The sequence below is a fragment of the Nyctereutes procyonoides genome, unplaced genomic scaffold (assembly GCF_905146905.1).
Source record: "Nyctereutes procyonoides isolate TBG_1078 unplaced genomic scaffold, NYPRO_anot_genome, whole genome shotgun sequence".
NCBI lineage: Eukaryota > Metazoa > Chordata > Mammalia > Carnivora > Canidae > Nyctereutes > Nyctereutes procyonoides.
Window position 1 is genome coordinate 42636829 of NW_026575121.1, and position 20098 is coordinate 42656926.

General features: G+C 36.4%; 1 protein-coding gene and 1 pseudogene across 2 annotated transcripts in view; one reads left to right on the plus strand and one right to left on the minus strand.

Annotated features, from left to right (window-relative positions):
• The window catches only part of GPC5 (glypican 5), a 1134491-nt gene that overhangs the window by 126735 nt on the left and 987658 nt on the right, over positions 1-20098 (plus strand). Inside the window, exon 1 of one of the 2 annotated variants that reach the window (XM_055335625.1) lies at positions 7093-7159. The exons of the other annotated variant lie outside the window; for it this stretch is intronic. Within the exon in view, the coding sequence (XP_055191600.1) occupies positions 7099-7159 (61 nt within the window). The 5' untranslated portion in view covers positions 7093-7098. Of the gene's footprint in view, positions 1-7092; positions 7160-20098 lie in introns of those variants that run through there. 2 annotated transcript variants of the gene reach the window in all.
• Positions 13423-13540, minus strand: LOC129516694 (U4 spliceosomal RNA; annotated as a pseudogene).

A 20098-nucleotide genomic window follows, 5' to 3' on the forward strand; every position in this document is an offset into this window, starting at 1 on the left:
CTCCCTGAGAAGCACAAAATGGCTCACTGTTGCCTCTGGGGATGATGAGTTCCCACCCTGAGAGGGCTGATGTCTAGGCCAGAGCCCTGTCTGCTGTGGGTGTCCAAGCAGCTGGCTCTTGATGCAGAGAGTGCAGAATTTTCCTGACTCCAAACCTCTGCTGAATGCTGTGTTTAGGTTGTTAAAAACCACTATTTGTACCGTATTGCAGAGTCTTCTCATTTAAACAGATTCTTCATTTGGTCTCTACAACTGCTTGAGCAAGAGCACAGGAACAAGCAATCAGCTCTAGAATAAACATACTGCAAGAAAAAAAGATGTTCTCAGAAGGCAAGTGTAATATTCAAGGAGGCATTTCTCCCTTCAGCTAAACAGCCTTTTACAGTACCCCCAAGCAAGTTATCGATGCCCCTGGTTAGATTATGATTCTTTTGTTGATGCTCAACTCCCCAAAAGACCACCAGAAAACCCAGGATTGGGGCAAGCTAAGTTCATTAGGTTCATGTGTTAGGAGAGAACACTATTCTGAACACTATCTCAGAAGGGGGGAGGGTGTGTTCTGAAAGTTTAGGTCCTGGACTCATGGGCCTTAAGATGTGCCTTGCAGAATAGGAAACTGGTTGGAATTGAGTTTTTGGTTAGCCATAACTTTCACATTGGTAAGTATCAAGAGGTAAGGCTATCAAAATAAGTCTTAATGAGTAGGCTGTTACCGCTGGTAAGTAACATGTTTGGTTGCTCCTAGTCTGTTCCCAGGAGGAGAAGTTCCTGCAGCACACAATTAGGTTATCTTACTTGGTCTCAGTATTGGTTAACTTGGAGATGGGAAGCTATATCTGGTCCCAGGACTGCCATTACAGAGCAAGGGAATTGTATTCTTTCGGTTCCCACTATAAATATGCATACTAAGTAAACTGCACCTGTGCCAGTTATATACGTGTGTGTGTGTGTGTGTGTGTGTGTGTGTATTCTTTCTTTTTGCCTCTCAGTTCCTATCATTGCCTGGCTTGTGATATTGGAGCTGGATCATGTGAACATTTCTGTCTTGTCTGCTGGTATGATATTATGCATTGCTAGTAGAGGGTACTGGAGCAACACTGAAGAAAGTTGCTGGTTCCAGTGTGATTCTCTGTGCTTGCCCCTGGGCATTTGACCCAGGACATCCAGGGACAATAGCACAAAGCAAGAAACTTTCTGGAGTCTCTCTGGAAACCCAGAAGCAGTTTTCCACACACATTCAGTTCTGCTGGCCCCCCAGAAGGCTGTTTTCTTCTCACAGCCCCAGCTTCTAGCACCTCATCAGACTTTGTCATCATCCAGAAGGCCATAGCTGTTCCCTCTCCAGTAATGTCTGGGTCTCAGTCCTGGGAGGGCATGGGAGTTTCTTACAAGATTTGCTCTTTTCTTGAGGGCTCTGCCTCTGTCCCATATGTCCCATATCTATATCCTTGAGAATTCCCTTTACCACTTCATAGTCAATCTTTGTCAATACTTTATATTGAGCTCTTTCTGGTGAAGTTGCATGTGATTTTTGCTTTCTTACTGGATCCTGACTGTTATAGAATTGCTACTGTATTGGCCTCAGGAGATACCGCCACAACAGTTGGAATTTGGGATTGCTTTGGTGTTGACCTAGGACTTGAACACAATGTCAAGCCCTTGGCTAATGGAAAATGGGATGCTGGTACTGTTGAATCATGATTCCATTCATATGCAGTGGAATCATATTAACGAGGTTATTACCTATGGCTGATTGTAATGAAGAGTCACCTGAAGCTAGGGTCTTGGAAGCCAACCCAAGCTGCCACATTTGAACCTTGGGGTAGTAATGATGGCTACAAAGACAGGGGTGTAGAGTGAATACTACTGAGCACACTGAATGATTACAGAAAGAAAGAGACAAGCTCAGGGCCTTGAACTCTCAGCTAAAGTCATGGCCAAAGAACTAGAGAGCTTCTATGACAGCCTTAATAATCTCTAATAATCTCTTGTTTATTATAGCAACAGAGCTGATATTGCTAAAGTTAAATATAAAATTTCTGTGTATGAGTTGTTGAATTATAATGCCAATTAATTCACAATCTTCTCATGCTTCTCATTTCAAAGTGAGGGCATTAACTGGGAGAGAATAGAGTCCTGTGCTTGGTATGAGGACATTGGGTGTCACCCACCTGAAACAGTCTGGAGCCATCAAGTCACTGTGAGCCTCCCTTACCGCTAAAGTAGTTGGTCTAACTGGGTCTGTGACAAGCTTATCTTTGCTTGAAAATTTTGTGATAGCATTATCTGGGGCAGATGCTTTAAAAGTGGATGTTCATTTCTTTAAGACCTCACTGCCATTGATCCTGGTTTTCTAGATGCATCACAAGGGCGAAATCCCAGCATGCTTCAGAGGGACAGGTACACACTATGACCCAAGGGTAAATAGTTTACAGACCAATAAAACATACAAGACTTTGCTATTACGTATCTTTGGAACTCTGTGAAACACACATACAAGTGGATCTGAAAGACCTTAGGCCAGAGCGGGGCAGAATGCAACAGTAAAGAAGGCTGAGTTCTTTGATTTGAATGTACTTACTAATGAGTCTAGTTTTAGTGTCACCAGCAGTGACATGCACCACTTTAATGCTTAATGCTACCTACTTTGTACCCATTACACAGCCTTCAAAATAGTCTTGCACATAGTAATTCAATACATACATATTTACTGAATTGATGCAAAATCTCAGTGTCTAACCCCTACAACCAAACATGTTATCAAAAGAGAAAAGGGATAGTAGTAAATACATAATAGAGAATTTACACTGCAAGTAATAAGGGTAAAAGAGGTCATAGCCAGCCCAAAAGTATGCGATGGCCATTTATGGATCGCTAAAATGTAAACAAGAATAAGTATACCATAAAAAGCCATACAATAATGCATATATACATATATACAATAATGCATATATACATACATTATATGCAATAATGCATATACACCTTCTTGATTACATAGGGAATGTCTTTTTCAAACATTTGGGAAAAGAAATCATAAGCAGAAATGGATTGTCGAGTTAGCATACATCCTATGTATGATGATTGGTTCTTACATTTCTTACTAGTTCCTAAGTGAATAAGATGACTGGAGAAGTAAGCAGTTAGGCTCCTAGAAACAACCCAGAAACTTAAAAAGCCCCTATGGATAGGATCATATGTATAAGATCTCTGTTTCTGGACTCAAACTTGTCTCTCAAACTCAAACATCTTTAAATTTGAAAGTAAGGACGGATACTAGAAAAATTTGCTAGGAAACGTGTATTATTATCATCATAGAGGAAAAGATGTTTCTCCACTTGAAGTAATACTCCACATTACCCCTGTATCTTAAGATATTATTTTCTATAATGAATTATGTTTAGGTTTGATGTTTATTGCCATGAGACAGTAACAGCTAACAATAATTTAGGCGTTTTCTCAAATCCTTGTTTCCAATTCTACTCTGCTAAAAATTGCAACTGACTATTTTGAATAACTTGCAACTAGCAAGTTTTTGTAATTTTCTTTATTTAAGAAACTCTAGATCAACCTGTTAGTCGCCGAATGTACAGACTAACACACACACACACACACACACACACACACATAGATGCACAGGTGTAGGTAGAGACTACCTGCTAACTAATGTCTAAACAAGGAAAAAATAATGTCATGAGTTATGGTTTGCTATTCTTTGAAATAGCATGTTAAGAAAGAGATACTAATACATATCAGAAAATTAAAATGATTTCAGGTTTCCTTAAGTTTATTTTTGATGCTCACATGGATTTCATAGCTTAGAGATCTTTCAGTGCTGTTATCTGTGATCAATATTCAAATTTAATTAAATGAAACCATTAACACCTTCAGAGTTCAAGCAGTACTCTGACTTACAATGGAACATCTTAATTTCCATGCATTTCTGCAGTTGTGACACATATATACTTATAAGAAGTTGACATTGTGAGGAGTATATGTATAGACACACACTCTTCCTGACACACTGCATCAGGGGAGCACCAAATTGCATAATCTTTATTTCTATTGACAACAGCAGCAAAGATCTTTGCCTCCCCTTCCCTCTGATCAATTCCCTCCTTAGCATTGGTGTTTGCCTTCTCTGGATCTCACTAGTTTCAGCTGGATTTTCTCATCATGACTAAGACTTACTGCCTCTGTAACTAGAGTTGGAAGTATTTTGCCTCCAGTTCTCCACATCCTCCCAACTCCCAGACCCAGCCAACTCCTTTTTTGGGGCTTCTACAAAATTGCCTTACGGTTGGCACCATTCCATCAAAGAATCTGGAAAAAGCATGTAAATAACTACCCAGTGCCTTGCTCAAACTTATTCCTTGCCAACAATAAGATTGTGTCTAAAGTCAAGGGGCTTGCCGTGGTGCTTTCAACCTTTGGGTTAATTCTCTGCTCCCCTTCCCCCACTCCCACTCCTACTTAACATCATCTTAGTGATGCCTTTTACTCTTGGAGAAGGTTCCATCTTTAAGCCACAGAATATTGTGTTAAATGTCAGGTATGATCAATACTGGAACTCCTTAACTGGTGGGTCGTGGCCATTGCTATGTTATGCGGAAGTAACAGGTATCTTAACATATCGATCAGTTCAGCCCCTTGGGCTACCACTGGCAGGATTTGGTTATATCTGGGCACAAAGAACCTGATCAATTTAAATCTGTGCAAAAGGCTAGTACCGAATTCTTTAGGAGGCTTATACTTTCTACAATTTCAAGTAGCATCCCTGGGATGTAGACAGATATGAATAATGTAGATAGAGATTTAGCAGTCTAAGAAAATAATTGGAAAACATGAATGAGTTTTAACGTATTTGCAGAGCAATCTCATGAGCTTGTAACTCAGAATAGCATGTGGCAAAATAAATCATCTGCTGACTCTTTCTTAATCTCTGCCATCTTAATGGAATAGCAAGTTTGCCTCTAGGTATCCCTGGGATATGGGTGTAAATGGAGATTAATTATATATTTAAATTTCTTTCTAGGTATCAGACACAGGCTGTTACCTTCTAAAATTATCAGGTATAATGTTGATTTTTGTTTAGTCTATAAGTGATTTATTGGCCTTCTCAATATGTTGCCTTCACATTATAGTGTAAATAAAATCAAATACTCACTTTTTAAATTAAATGAAATAATTAAAGGGAGAAACTCAATGCTGATTTTTTTCTAGGTCACAGATTTGATTTTTAAATATTTATATTTTAATGACAAACTGGAGTTATTCTTCTTAAATAATGTACAGTTGTTAGAGAAAGTTTGAACTACTGCTTTTATCATTCAAGTGGTAACAGAGTTGTTAACCAACTAACTGCTAGTGGCATAAGCAACAGGGACATCTTGTTTCATTATTACAAGAATAGAGCTAAGTGGTGCTGGACTTACCAGAGAAGGCGCTGCCTTCCACCTTTCTCCCTGGACTCCTGAGCATGTGGGCTTTCTGCTTCTGCTGGGCCCTGCATGGTCACAATGGGGCTGCTGCAGCAACTGGTGTTTTATCCTCTTACACCCACAGGTAAGGCAGGACAAATGGTTTCCTTCTGAGCACTTCTTTTATCCTAGGAAGGGATACCTCTTCAAGAAGCCCCTCCAGCAGACTTCCTATTACATTTCACAATGTTAATTTTCTGAAAACTGGTGGTATCTACCATTTATGTGTTTTTTATAAAGATTTTATTTATTTACCTGAGATAATGAGCATGAGAGGGGGAGGGGGTAGGAGCAGAGGGAGAGGGAGAAGCAGACTCCCCAGTGAGCAGGAAGCTCAAAACAGGCTTGATCCCAGGACTCAGATCATGACCTGAGCCGAAGGAAGACGCCTAACCAACTGAGCCACCCAGGTGCTCCTACCATTTATGTTTTGAAAGCATTAGATACAATGATACTAAAGTTGCTCTTGGAATGTTTTTCTTAAGAGTGTAAACAACTAATTTGGTTGATATGTCAGAGAGAGATTTTTGTAAATATAAACCATAGTTAACCACCTAACTTTAATTTAGTAACAGTAAAGAAAGAAACATAGGTTAATGCTTAAGACTGAAAGCTTTGAATTTAGATCAACTTGAGTTCAGTTTTGTAATTTCTACTAACTAGGTGGCTGTCCTTGGGAAATTTACTTAGCTTTTCTGATTCTTGGTTTTCTCAACTGAAAAAATGGGAATCATATAGCATTTCACTCATAGAGATGATAAGAAGTTTAACTTAATTGAAATAACATTATGTTTAAAACAGTAAATGCTCAATTAATGGCAAGCTGGTTACAAAGCACACTTTGAAAATCAAGGAGTTAGTTAGCTACTATAACTCCATTTGCAATTAGCAAATGGGAGACCTAGAAATGCACTGAGAGTAAAGAGCATCTAAACAAAAGATAGAAATATTTACTTTTAAAATACATGACTATACACCCACCCACCCATACACACACACACACACACACACACACACACACACACACAAAGCCTCCCTCACACACAGGAGCTTGAACAATTCTGACCAAATTATGAAATTTCCAAGGTTACTTTGAATGACTTTAATTATGATAGTTTGAAGTTTAAGTCTGGAAAGGTGACATAGTGTGCTTACGGTACAGGGCTAGCCCTGAAAAAGATCCTAACACCAAATCTGAAATAGAACAATGAAGAAGGGAGTCAGTGGAGACAGTTAAAGTGGACACAGTCTCAAATCTGTGCTCTAATACATTTGCCTCTCACCAATTACAGTTACATGCTTTTAAGACTTATTTTGCAGGATAAGATTTGGAAGTAGTATCATCTCCCCAAACTGTTTATCTTGATGAATACTCACTTAAGCTTTCTGTTGAGTAATTAGTTTTCAAAATTAAAAACTTTTTAAAACCCTGACAAATTTGTATTACAATATAATGATGTCATATGGATTTGTGGCAAAGTTTTACCAAAGCAAAGTTTTAGGTTAATATTTTATTTTGTTCTTCCTAGGATTAGTCTGCTATTAACTATGTTTCTCAGAATGTACCTAAAGTTTAACTACATCAGACTCATTGTCAGTGCTTCCTGAACAGGTACACATGTGGCCCTACAGCTACTCAATCAGACCTCTGGGAAATAGCTCTGAAATTTCCATTTTCGGTAAGTGATCCAAGTCATTCTTATCCAGATACAAAAGTTAGGTCTAGTTTGCTAAGGAATTCAAAACAGACATTAACATATTTTTTAAGCCTATAATAGGTTGAACAGTTAGGTTGAACTATATAAACCTATAATAGGTTGAACATATCCAAAAGATATGTCCACCCAGAATCTGTGAATGAGACTCTGGGGGAAAAAAGTCTTTGCAGATATAATTAAGTTAAAGATTTTGATAATGAGGCCATCTTGGCTTCTGGGGTGGACCTTATATTCAATAACAATATATTTATAATAAGAAGAGAAGACAAACACAAAGGAGAAGACAATATGCAGAGGGAAGCAGAGAAAGGAGTGATGAATCTGCAAGCCAGTGACCACCAAAGAACTACCAACAGCTACCGGTAGCTAGTAGAGAAACATGGAAAGGTTCACTCTCCAAGCATCTGGAAGGAACCGACCTTGCTCACACCTTGATTTGGACTTCTGGCTTCTATAGCTGTAAGAAAATAAGTTTCCATTGTTTTAAGCTATCCAATGTGTGGTCATTTGTTACAGGAGTTCTAGGAAACAAATAGAATCTTTCAAAATATGTAACTATCTGCAATTAATAATGTAAGTAATAATAGGTAATATTTGTTTATTTTCATGCCAGGCATGATGCCTCAGACAAATAATAAAATCTGTAAGGAGATATTAATTTAATCTTAACACTAAGTCTCTTCCACCTTAACATATCCTGAATCTTGCAAAGGATTCTTGCCAATAACCAATGGCTCCCTGAATCACTTCTCAAATTATTTAGTGTCTCTTTCTCTGAAGTAATAAGTTAAAAAAATGTTATCTGATGTCTGCTTAATGATTTTTATGTGCATAGACCAATATCTAAAGTAGAAGTGAGCCCACCAGCTTCCAAACACATGCATAGAGTTTGGAAATCATTTGCAAAGCTATATTCTATTCTCAGAAATATAAAACACTGTTATAAGAAGTCTCTTAAATATATAGAATCATGTTTTGATTCTCAAATTACATATTCCTGGAACTTTCAATTATAGTTTGAGAAAAGCAATTTTTGTTATAACCTTAAAAGTTGCCTTTCAAAAAATCCCACAATATACATATGCTCTACATACAAACTCATAGCAGGATTAATATCACAATTTATAAACAACAAAGTAAAACATATACAAAATCTACGAATCTTATTGTTACATATAGGATGTTTTTCTATTTCTCTTTAATTAAATAACTAGTCAATTAATGAAGCTATACTATGTATTCAATGTCTGTGTCTACAAAATACTAGTGGAATTACTATGAGAAATAAGATACAATAAATCTTGCGATGATTGGAGAACATGGACTCTGAATTCAGAATGATTGGAGACCAAATCCACATTTATCACTTTCTATGCTTAAGAACACTGGCATTTTCCTCAATTTCCCTTATTCAGTAGTAAAAGTATAGTAATAGCTGCCATTAATTGAGCATTTACTGTTTTAAACATAATGTTATTTCAATTAAGTTAAACTTCTTATCATCTCTATGAGTGAAATGCTATATGATTCCCATTTTTTCAGTTGAGAAAACCAAGAATCAGAAAAGCTAAGTAAATTTCCCAAGGACAGCCACCTAGTTAGTAGAAATTACAAAACTGAACTCAAGTTGATCTAAATTCAAAGCTTTCAGTCTTAAGCATTAACCTATGTTTCTTTCTTTACTGTTACTAAATTAAAGTTAGGTGGTTAACTATGGTTTATATTTACAAAAATCTCTCTCTGACATATCAACCAAATTAGTTGTTTACACTCTTAAGAAAAACATTCCAAGAGCAACTTTAGTATCATTGTATCTAATGCTTTCAAAACATAAATGGTAGGAGCACCTGGGTGGCTCAGTTGGTTAGGCGTCTTCCTTCGGCTCAGGTCATGATCTGAGTCCTGGGATCAAGCCTGTTTTGAGCTTCCTGCTCACTGGGGAGTCTGCTTCTCCCTCTCCCTCTGCTCCTACCCCCTCCCCCTCTCATGCTCATTATCTCAGGTAAATAAATAAAATCTTTATAAAAAACACATAAATGGTAGATACCACCAGTTTTCAGAAAATTAACATTGTGAAATGTAATAGGAAGTCTGCTGGAGGGGCTTCTTGAAGAGGTATCCCTTCCTAGGATAAAAGAAGTGCTCAGAAGGAAACCATTTGTCCTGCCTTACCTGTGGGTGTAAGAGGATAAAACACCAGTTGCTGCAGCAGCCCCATTGTGACCATGCAGGGCCCAGCAGAAGCAGAAAGCCCACATGCTCAGGAGTCCAGGGAGAAAGGTGGAAGGCAGCGCCTTCTCTGGTAAGTCCAGCACCACTTAGCTCTATTCTTGTAATAATGAAACAAGATGTCCCTGTTGCTTATGCCACTAGCAGTTAGTTGGTTAACAACTCTGTTACCACTTGAATGATAAAAGCAGTAGTTCAAACTTTCTCTAACAACTGTACATTATTTAAGAAGAATAACTCCAGTTTGTCATTAAAATATAAATATTTAAAAATCAAAACCATGACCTACTGTTTTCCCATAGTGGCTACACCAATTTACATTCTCACCAACAGTAAACAAGAATTCTTTTTTTTCCACAACTTTGCCAGCACTTGTTATTTCTTGTCTTTTTGATAATAACCATTCTGATAGGTATAAAGTGATATCACATTGTAGTTTTGATTTTTATTTGCCTGATAAGTAGTGATATTGAACATTTTTTCATGTGTCTGTTGGCCAGCTATATGTCTCTTTTGGAAAAATGTCTCTCTGTATCCTTTATCCATCTTTTAATTAGTTTGTTTGCTTTTGATTATTGCTTTTTGTTGGCTTTTTGTTCTGTTGATGGTTTCCTTCACTGTGCAGAGCTTTTTAGTTTGATATATTCCCATTTGTTTATTTTTGCTTTTGTTTTCCTTGCCTTTGGAGTTGGATCCAAAAAATCATTAAGACTAAGGTCAAAGAGCTTACTATGTTTTCTTCTAGAGTTTTATGATTTCAGATATAACATTTAAGTCTTTAATCAATTGTCTATTTGAGATTTCTCTTGTTTCTTGAGGTAGGCCTGTATTACTTTGAACCTCTCCCAAAATCATTTTGCTGCATCCCATATATATACATATATATGTGTGTGTATATGTAAATTTGAAATGTTATAGATATATATAATATATAAATATATAATTTTATATACATATATAAAATATATACAAACATATAAAAATTATATATATGTGTATATATGGTGTGTGTGTGTGTATATATATATATGTATGTATGTATATGGCACATCTGGTCTGATGTGTAATTTAAGGCCAGTGTTTCCATATTGATTTGCTGTCTGGATGATATATCCATTATAGTAAGTGGGGTGTTAAAATTTCCTACTACATTGTATTGCTGTCAATTTCTTCCTTTATGTATGTTAATACTTGCTTTATATATTTTGGTGATTTTATGTTGAGCCCATTTTTATAAATGTTATGTCTTATTATTAGATTGACTCTTTTACCATTATGTAGTATTCTTCTTTATCTTTTATTACAGTCTTTGTTTTTTTTAAATTTTTATTTATTTATGATAGTCACACAGAGAGAGACAGAGAGAGAGAGAGAGAGAGAGAGAGAGAGAGAGAGAGGCAGAGGGAGAAGCAGGCTCCATGCACCGGGAGCCCGACTTGGGATTCGATCCTGGATCTCCAGGATCGCGCCCTGGGCCAAAGGCAGGTGCCAAACCGCTGCGCCACCCAGGGATCCCTACAGTCTTTGTTTTAAGTTAAATTTTGTATGATAACACATTTAACTACACCTGCTTTCTTTTTGTCTCCATTTGCATGGAATATCTTTTCCATCCTTCATTTTCAGTCTGTTGTGTCCTTATACCTGAAGCAAATTTCTTGTAGAAAGTATGTAGATTTATCTCAATTTTATTTTTATTTATTTATTTAAGTATTGAGTCATTTATTTATTTTAGAGACAGAGAGAGAGCATGTGCATGCACGCACACACCAAGTGTATGTGGGGGTGGGGACAGAGGGAGAGGGAAAGAGAGGGGGAGAATCTCAAGCAGAGTCTGCTGGCTGTGAGCCAGGGTCTCAAGACCCTGAGATCAAGAACTGAGCCAAAATCAAGAGTTAGTTGCTCAACCAGCTGAGTTCCCCAGGTGTCCTGATTTATCTCATTTTTAAAGCTATTTAGCCACTCTGTCTTTTGAATGGAGAATTTAGTTCATCTACATTTAAAGTCATTATTGGTAAGTATGTACTTATTGCTCTATTGTTAATTGTTTTCTGGCTGTTTTTATAGTTCCTCTCAATTTGTTTCTTCTCTTTTTCTCTTGTGGTTTGATAATTTCCTTTAGTTATAGGTTTAGATTCATTTCTTATTTTCTTTGTTTATTTACTGTAAATTTTTGCTTTGTGATCACCATGAGGTTCACACATAACATCCTGTGTGTATAATGGTCTACTTTAAGTTGTTGGAACTCAGATTTGAACACACAGAATCTGTATTTTAACAAATTATCCCCAAAGATTCCTGTGCTCATTAAAGTTTGAGAAGCTGAACAAACTTATGTAATGCTTCAAACAGATCAGCAGTTGCTTTAAATATAGGAGACATTCCTTGCAACTGTCTTAAGGTAACCTTTCCCATGAGATTTCCAGAATTCAAATTGTTGAAATAATGTTGGGTTACTCGAGGCTTCTGTACTAATCTTAAGAAATCTGTAAAAACTGGGATAAACTTATATTTTATGGAGAACAAAAACATACATTACAATTTTTGGAACTACTTGAAATACCAAGACATGATCCTTAGTGGTTTGTAGCTAGTCACCTAGCAAGATTTATATACAGATATATATATTCATATATATATATATATATATATATATATATGAAGTCCTGAGTCATATGTCACATTGCTAGGAATAAATTAGAGCTATTATTGAATGATGGAATGCAGCTGTAGTATTTTACTACAGAATAAAGATAGATTATTTTTCAGAATTTTCCAAATATTTTGTCTTTAATATCATGTTGATTTGTTAAAGATTAGTATAAACCAGAAAGGTCACTAGTGTTTATCTTAAAATTAATTTTACATAGCAAGTCATGTATAATATTTTATTTCTTCTTTAAGGCGAGATATATCCATGAAATTTTATAAAATGTAAAATACACACTGTAAACTCTGTTAAAGATTAATATAAGTGAAAACTGAGGCAGAATACAGAGAAAGTTAAGCAACAGACCAAAAAATAGTTAAACTATTGGACATAAAAGTGTCATTTTAAGTTATTGGGGAAAGAATTTGTTTAGTAATTGATATTAGGGCAGTAGGCTAAACATTTATGAAAAACTAGACTTTCTACATCTCGTATTATACCTTAAAATAATTTACTAATCAGTAATTCCAAACATTGCTTTTATTATCACTTGTAAGGAGACTTTTAAAATATATGTTTTTTTTTTAATTCACTCCTCCTCCCTAAAATTTTGATAATAGACACAATCTGTATCTCCTGATGAGAATGCATGTTCAAGAATCTAGGAAGAGGAAAGTTTTAAATGCAATAAAATAATGAAAAAATTAAATAAGAACTTAAGTGAATATATATAAATAGGGTGATTAATCCCCATCAAAGGAAAATAATAAAAGATAAAATTCACAAAACATATATGGCATATTGAACAATGTATTTGATAAGCCTTCTGAATTATAAAAATAATCATAAACAAAATCTTAAAATTATGTCTGTATCCATCCTGACAAATAGAAAGTTTTTTTTTTAAGATTTTATTTATTTATTCATGAGAGACACAGAGAGAGAGGCAGAGACATAGTCAGAGAAAGAAGTAGGCTCCTTGCAGAGAGCCTGATGTGGGACACAATCTGTGAACCCAGGATCACGCCCTGAGCCAAAGGCAGATGCTCAACCGCGGAAGCCAACTAGGCATCCCAACAAATAGAAAGGTAACGGTTATTCCTTACCTAGTTTATTTATGCATTTAAAAATTTTCATCCAGGGATGTCTGAATGGCTCAGGAATAATGAGCCTTTTTTGGAATGGAATACTCATGATCATGTTATTTTACCCACCCACCTATCTCACAAGGATTTTACTGTAATCTCCACTTGATATTTGAGAATATATGGTTTGAAGCAGTTACCCAAGCAGTTGTCCAACATTTACAATTAGTAAATGTTTGAGATTGAATTTGAGCCCAGTAATGTCTAATGTTAAAGTGTTTGAAATTCCTATAATGAATTTTCTCTAGGTTACTTTTTAATTAGCAATAATCGCGCCTCAGATAAACCTCATTGGCTATGATACTGCCACTGCACAAAGCTCTAGGTTACTTTTTAGATCTTAGAGCCATCATCTGGGATTTCCAGATTCATCGATCACAGCTTTGAAATCATTTCACTTCCATTGTGGATGTGTTTTGATTAACCATTAGGAGGGATGAGCTTGGCATTCAGAATTCTGGGTCCCTCTGGAATTGACATTTAGAAAGAGTTAAGTCTCTTAGCCACATATAGTGTTAATTAGAAAAGTATATAACTCTCTAATTAGTTTCTATTATACATAAAGCCAATAGCCTATTAAAAAACACAATAATTGCCTCAGTGGTTACTTATGTTTTTCTAATTGATTCTTCTGTCTTATTTTCCTTGTCTGTCCAATACTTAAGTCTGTATAAAACATCTCAAATTCTCATTTTACTTAGCTTTATTTTTAATGCTTCTGTTCTTTGCACTATGCACAAGCAACTATTTTATAAAATAGTGATGATTATTCTTGGACAATAAGTCAGAGTTTATTTCATATACAGAGTTAATGTCAACTTTTAATTAATGATTAGTGTACAAGCATAATTAATGCCTTTTTTCTGTACTTGGATAGAAACATTTTGATTTTAACTCTCTGTTGAATTGTCTCAAACGGAGAAAAAAATTAGAGCCTTTTCTCTTTTGTCCATTTGCAGTAAAGTGGGAAGAAGGCTGGGACCTCACCAATAATAGAGAATGCCCAGCATTCTTCTTTTTTCTATTATTATTGGCTTTTTATCTTGCCAACCAAAAAAACAACTATGAAAATTTTATGTGTAAAAATATATATTTTACAATATAAAGTAGAATGAAGGGGATCCCTGGGTGCTCAGTGGTTTAGCGCCTGCCTTCAGCCCAGGACGTGATCCTGGAGTCCAAGGATCAAGTCCCACATGGGGTTCCCTGCATGGGGTCTGCTTCTCCCTCTGCCTGTGTCTCTGCGTCTCTCTCTCTCTCTCTGTGTTTCTCATGAATAAATAAATAAAATATTAAAAAAATAAAGTAGAATGAAATAATCTTGGATTAAAGGACAATTTTCTCAAGGAATTTTCTGTCTATGAGAAGTTCTTCGTAACCTTATAGAACAGAACAGAAATTTTACTTCTCAGTATTGGGCAACACCAGATTTAAATATTCAGCTTATTTCAATTCTTATGGTATGCCCATTTTTTGGATCCATTTATCAATCTGGTGACCTGCATTCTCTCCTAGTTCTTTGTTTTATCACAGTTATTATGAAAAATCCAGAGTCACAAAGGTATGTTGGTGAAAATTGAAGCAAGTCAATATAACTTCACTTAATTGAGACATTCTGACAGTAGTGAGAGGAGTTGAAGAAGAATGGCCTTCACTACTTCTTTAATTCTCCCATAATCTCCCAGATATTCTGGGAAGAAAGTGGATGCTGGCAAACCAGGTTAACTATAAAGAGGTAGGCTGAAGTTTATTTGACTTAGGTCCAGGGATACACAACTTAGTTCCTGGATTACAAGGTAGAGCTGTCAGGAGTTCATCTAAGAATGATGAGGTAGACTCTAGACTTGTTCTTATTTGTGGACTCACTTGGAAAACAGTGGTGGTAGTGCATTTGCCTGGGTGATGTTGAATCTATTTAAGAAGCTACTCTTAAAGAGCTTTATTATTGCACATTGTATATATATATTGATACAGATCATTTCTTGTCTCATCATTAGAACAATTCAGGGAAGATGCCTACCATCATGGGAATGCTTTTAGGTTATTTCCTGGAATCATCCATGCTAAAAAGTAATGAAGTGAGCATCTTTAAAGCTATTCAGTATTTTCATTCAAAAACATATCTAATGACTCATCACTATATGAAATGACTTCCAAGAACTCAAAAACTATGGGCAAGCCCGGGTGGCTCAGAGGTTTAGTGCCGCCTTCAGCCTGGGGCGTGATCCTGGAGACCTGGGATTGAGTCCCATGTCAGGCTCCCCGGATGGAGCCTGCTTCTCCCTCTGCCTGTGTCTCTGTCTCTCTCTGTGTCTCTCATGAATAAATAAATAAATAAATAAATAAATAAATAAATAAATAAATAAATCTTAAAAAAAAAAAGAACTCAAAAGCTAGCTGTATATTCAATAAAGACTTGATATTCTTTCCTCTCAGATATTTGACTATATAAAATTGTATACTGATACTGTTCTTCTAATAGCATTATCAGAATAATTTCCTAGTTATATATTAGAAAAACTAAAATCAGTTTATATTCTTGAACATTGAAAATAAGACTTGGTTACAGATAACCTCCTATGTAGATAAATGTGGCAAGAGTAAGATGAAATGGACTCAAACAAGAAAGTAAGTATTCCAGTAAAAAATGAAAATTTGTCTTTCCTCAAAATTTTATTGTGTATATGTGTGTATGTATGTGTGCATATATGTTTTTATATCTATATATCTTTCCCCCATTTGTCACTATTTCTTGCCACTTAGTTTGTCATTTTTATCAAATAGAAATAGCAGGAAACTGATGAAAGTTGTCTCAAAAATTGCAAAAAAAATGACACTATCTTCATGGCTAAATATTTACCTTATTTTTTAAATTTAGAAATTTAAAATTGGTAAATATAATGTAAGAAACATTCAAAAATATACATTTTGAGTACAGTTACAACTAAATTCTAATTTGTGATTTTGCTTTCTGGGACTCATTTGAAGCTAAGTAGTAGCTCAAGAATGCACACTGGAAATATGGAGACTTGACTTCTAGTCTATCATGAGCTATGTGACATCACATGAGTCACTTAAACTGTCTGGGCTTTAATTCCCAAGGTATAAAATAGGATATTATTGAACTTTAACATACTTTGTAATTCTGACAGTCTACGAGGTAGAAGTAAACCAGAGCCAGGTGACTGAAACAATGACAAGTGCCAGAATCAGGTGATACATTAATGAATATACAGGAAACAAAGATGGTTTTCTGGAGTTTGATTCTACAAACCCTAGGGTTGGCAAGGAACCAATTATTCAAGCCTTGAAATTAAAAGTCTCTTTCAGCAAGAAGTAAGAATAAATATGCAATCAGAAAACAGTTTATCAGAAATAAGAAGAATGTTAGAAAGCCATAGAGATGCCATATCGAGAGGAAGAATTGTCATATGTTCATGCCTACTACTATACAGCAAGCACTAATATCACTTTTGCCTCTCATTTGTCTTGGACAGAAAAGAATTTCTCTCAATACATGAATAAATTACCTGAGTTGTGAAGGTTAAGTAATTTGTCCAGTATCACATTAAATTATAACTTGGACTCTGGCCGTGTTTTTTTTTTTTTTTTTTTACCACTACTGACTGCTTATAGCAATGATTGCCAAGCCTAGTTTGACCCTGGAGTTCTCTGGGTGCAGTTTATTTCATTTTTTAAAAGATTTTATTTATTTATTCATGAGAGACACAAAGAGAGGCAGAGACATAGGCGGAGAGCCTATGCAGAGCCTCCTCTGTAGGGAGCTTGATGCAGGACTCGATCCCGGAACCCCAGGATCACGCCCTGAGCCAAAGGCGTAGATGCCCAACCACTGAGCCACCTGAGAGTCTCTAGGTGCAGGTTAAAAATACAGATTGCTAGGCATCATCTTGAACTGGCATCAAAACTCTGGAATGCAGCTGTGGAATTGGTTTTGCTGGAGAGTTCTCCAAACAACTTTGCTGCCAGCCTTGTTTGAGAAAGATGGTAGTCCAAAGTCCCTGCAGAAAACAGGACTGAGGAATAGTAGCTAAATATACTGCGGTCTGTAATATGTGATTACTCAGGCAGGTTTTCTAAAGTTTTATTTTCTAGGAGTATTGTAATTCTATCTCAAGCCCTATAGCCCTTCCTCCTCCAACTGTTTTACTGCATTGAATTTGTTGGTGAGTATTCAAGGTCCCCCCCCCCCTGCAAAAAATACCATTTCACTTTGTTTCTTTCTTGGAAGAAAGTCTCTTAAATTATAGTATAAAATAGTTTTTAACTGTAATCACATTTACTGAAATAAATGCAATGTAAACCCCACATGAGTCAGATTCCGTTTGTCCCATGGATTTGAAGTTTCTTGCTAATTGATACTTTCAAAAGTCTTAGTACCACCCATTTAAAGATAGAGCACATTGAAATTGCATTTTTAAAAGAGCTATTTGCAACTGGAAAATAGGGATGTTGAGAATAACAGACCTATCCAAGAAAATACACTTGAGCTAGCTGAGAATTTTTTTTTCCAGAAGAGCACAACATTTTATATGCATGTTAAAACTATACTCACTGGCGGAAAAGTTCCTTTGACTAGGTGTATGATGCTTAATGCAATAGCCTGCAGCTTTTTTGTTCCTCTCTGTATGTTAATTGGTCATTCCTTAAAAAGTCTTTTTTATTTAGTTTTGATTAAATAGAATACGTATGATGCCAATTTGGTGGCTACAAAATGAGACAGCAGTGACTTTTTCCATTACTAATATTTTGAATAATGGGGCTATTTTCTTTAAGAGTATGCTTATAAGTGGCTATACATTTGAAAAACTATTTTTATACTATATCCATTATGGTTTTCATGCTTCCTAGCTGCCACATTACTCTCAGTGCCAAAAGCAGTTCTAAGAGACTAGAAAGAATGACAACTGAAACAGTGTTCAATAAGATGATTTAAATGTCAATAATTGAATAAATGATGCCACATTTATTCAGTATAAAAACCGATAATGTAAAAATGTCAGTGAAGAAGTAGATATGTCCTGAATTTTGTCATTCAGTAATAACATAGGCAAAGTCAGAAGCTAAAAATAGATAGGGAAAAGTATAAGAAACAGAAAGAACTAAAACTACTTAAAATAAGCAAATTTGGGAAAAAGTGTTTCCCAGGGGGTAACAGCACTGAGTATGGAGATTTTTGAGGCAACTTTTCAGTTTACAAAGGTGGGTGCCAAATTCAAGGCACCCAGGGATTGCCAAGGCCCTCAGGAATTAGCAATACTGAGAAGACATTACACCTCTGAGTGCATGGTAAAGAGATGTCTTACTGGAGCCTGCTGAGGGCTAGAGTGGGGGTGGGGTGGAAAGGGACCCCTAGTGTTAGAAACCACTGCCATAATGATACATAGCCAGGCCAGAGAATCACAGAAGCCAAGACTAAGCGGAATCTTGCCATTAACTTCCATGGGCAAACTCAACAGGAAGCCACCAAACTCAAAGTTCTAAATGTCTTGAATTTACATATAACTTCCAATGTCACACTTTGCAGATTCACAGTTGATTGCTTTCAGCTTTCAACCTCTTGCATCTGCAGGGGGTTTTTTTGGTTTTGTTTTGTTTTAATTTGCTTGTGAAAAGACCTACTCTGTGTTTTCCTCCTTTTCTTGGGTCTGAATCTTTGCATAGATTCTGTATTACATGTCCTCTCCTGCCCACCTACCTCCCTCCCCACCGCCTCGCAGCAGCGGGGCTCTCCTACCCAGGCTTCAGTTTCCCAGAAAATAATGTGATCCTTGGTTCTTATCTTTCTTGGCACTATTTGGATTCTTTTGTTAGAAGCTGACTGAAGGGCTGGTTGATGTGATCTTTCTTTTAGTCACTTAGCTGTCAGATAAGGGTTGTGGAAGTAGTTGGATCCTTGGGCAATTAAACTTACGCAAAATCTACTTGAATTAGAAGCTGTGCTTCTACCACTCCTTTACACCCACAGGCTAGGCTGTGCCTTGGCCATTTTGGAAAGAAGTCCCCTTGGAGAAAAGCCCCGGGGCTTATAGACTTTGTCTTTTGTAAGCTGCTAATACATTTTTCTAGTTCCCTGGCTGCTGTTGATGCTTCCGTGTGCACAGCTGACTTCTCATTTACTGTTTTCTCTTTTTCTTCCTCTCTTCCTCTTATCCTCCATGTACTGTGCCAGAAACTTTCAGATTGTCTGTTCTCTTAGACTCCTTACTGTAAGCTTCTGTTATTATTATGAAACTATGTCCAAAAGAAAATGGTACTGGTAGGGCTACAAACTTCCTCTTCCAAATGCTTGTTACCATGGGATACCCCAAAATCCCACAAAAAACCCCACCTAAACAAACAACCCCCCAACCGATTGATTTAATAGTAGCTCTAAAATGGGCACTTCCTGTCTTTTCCATGAACTCATGACACCTTGAACCCTTATATCAACATCTTGGAGGCTACATGTGGTGGGTTAAAAATGTGTCCACAAATTCTTTGACACTTTTTTCAAAAGTTGGAACTTAATCCTCTTCCCCTGGAGTATGAGCTGGATTTAGTGATTTGTTTCTAAAAAATAAAATGAGGCAGAAATGATAGTATCTGATTTCTGTGTTTAGATCAAAGGCAATGTGGCTTTAGCCTTTCTCCCTCTCTCTCTCTCTCTCTCTCTCTCTCAATCTCTCAATCTCTCAATCTCTCTCGCCTTGGACCATTTACTCTGGGATAAGCCAGCTGCCATGTTACAAGGATGCTTAAGCAGGCCTCAAGGAGAGGTCCCTGTAGCAAGTGACAAAGCCTTCTGTTACAGCAGTAAGAAACTGAGGCTGACTTCCAGTCACCATGTGAGTGAACCTTTTTGGAAGCAGATCATCT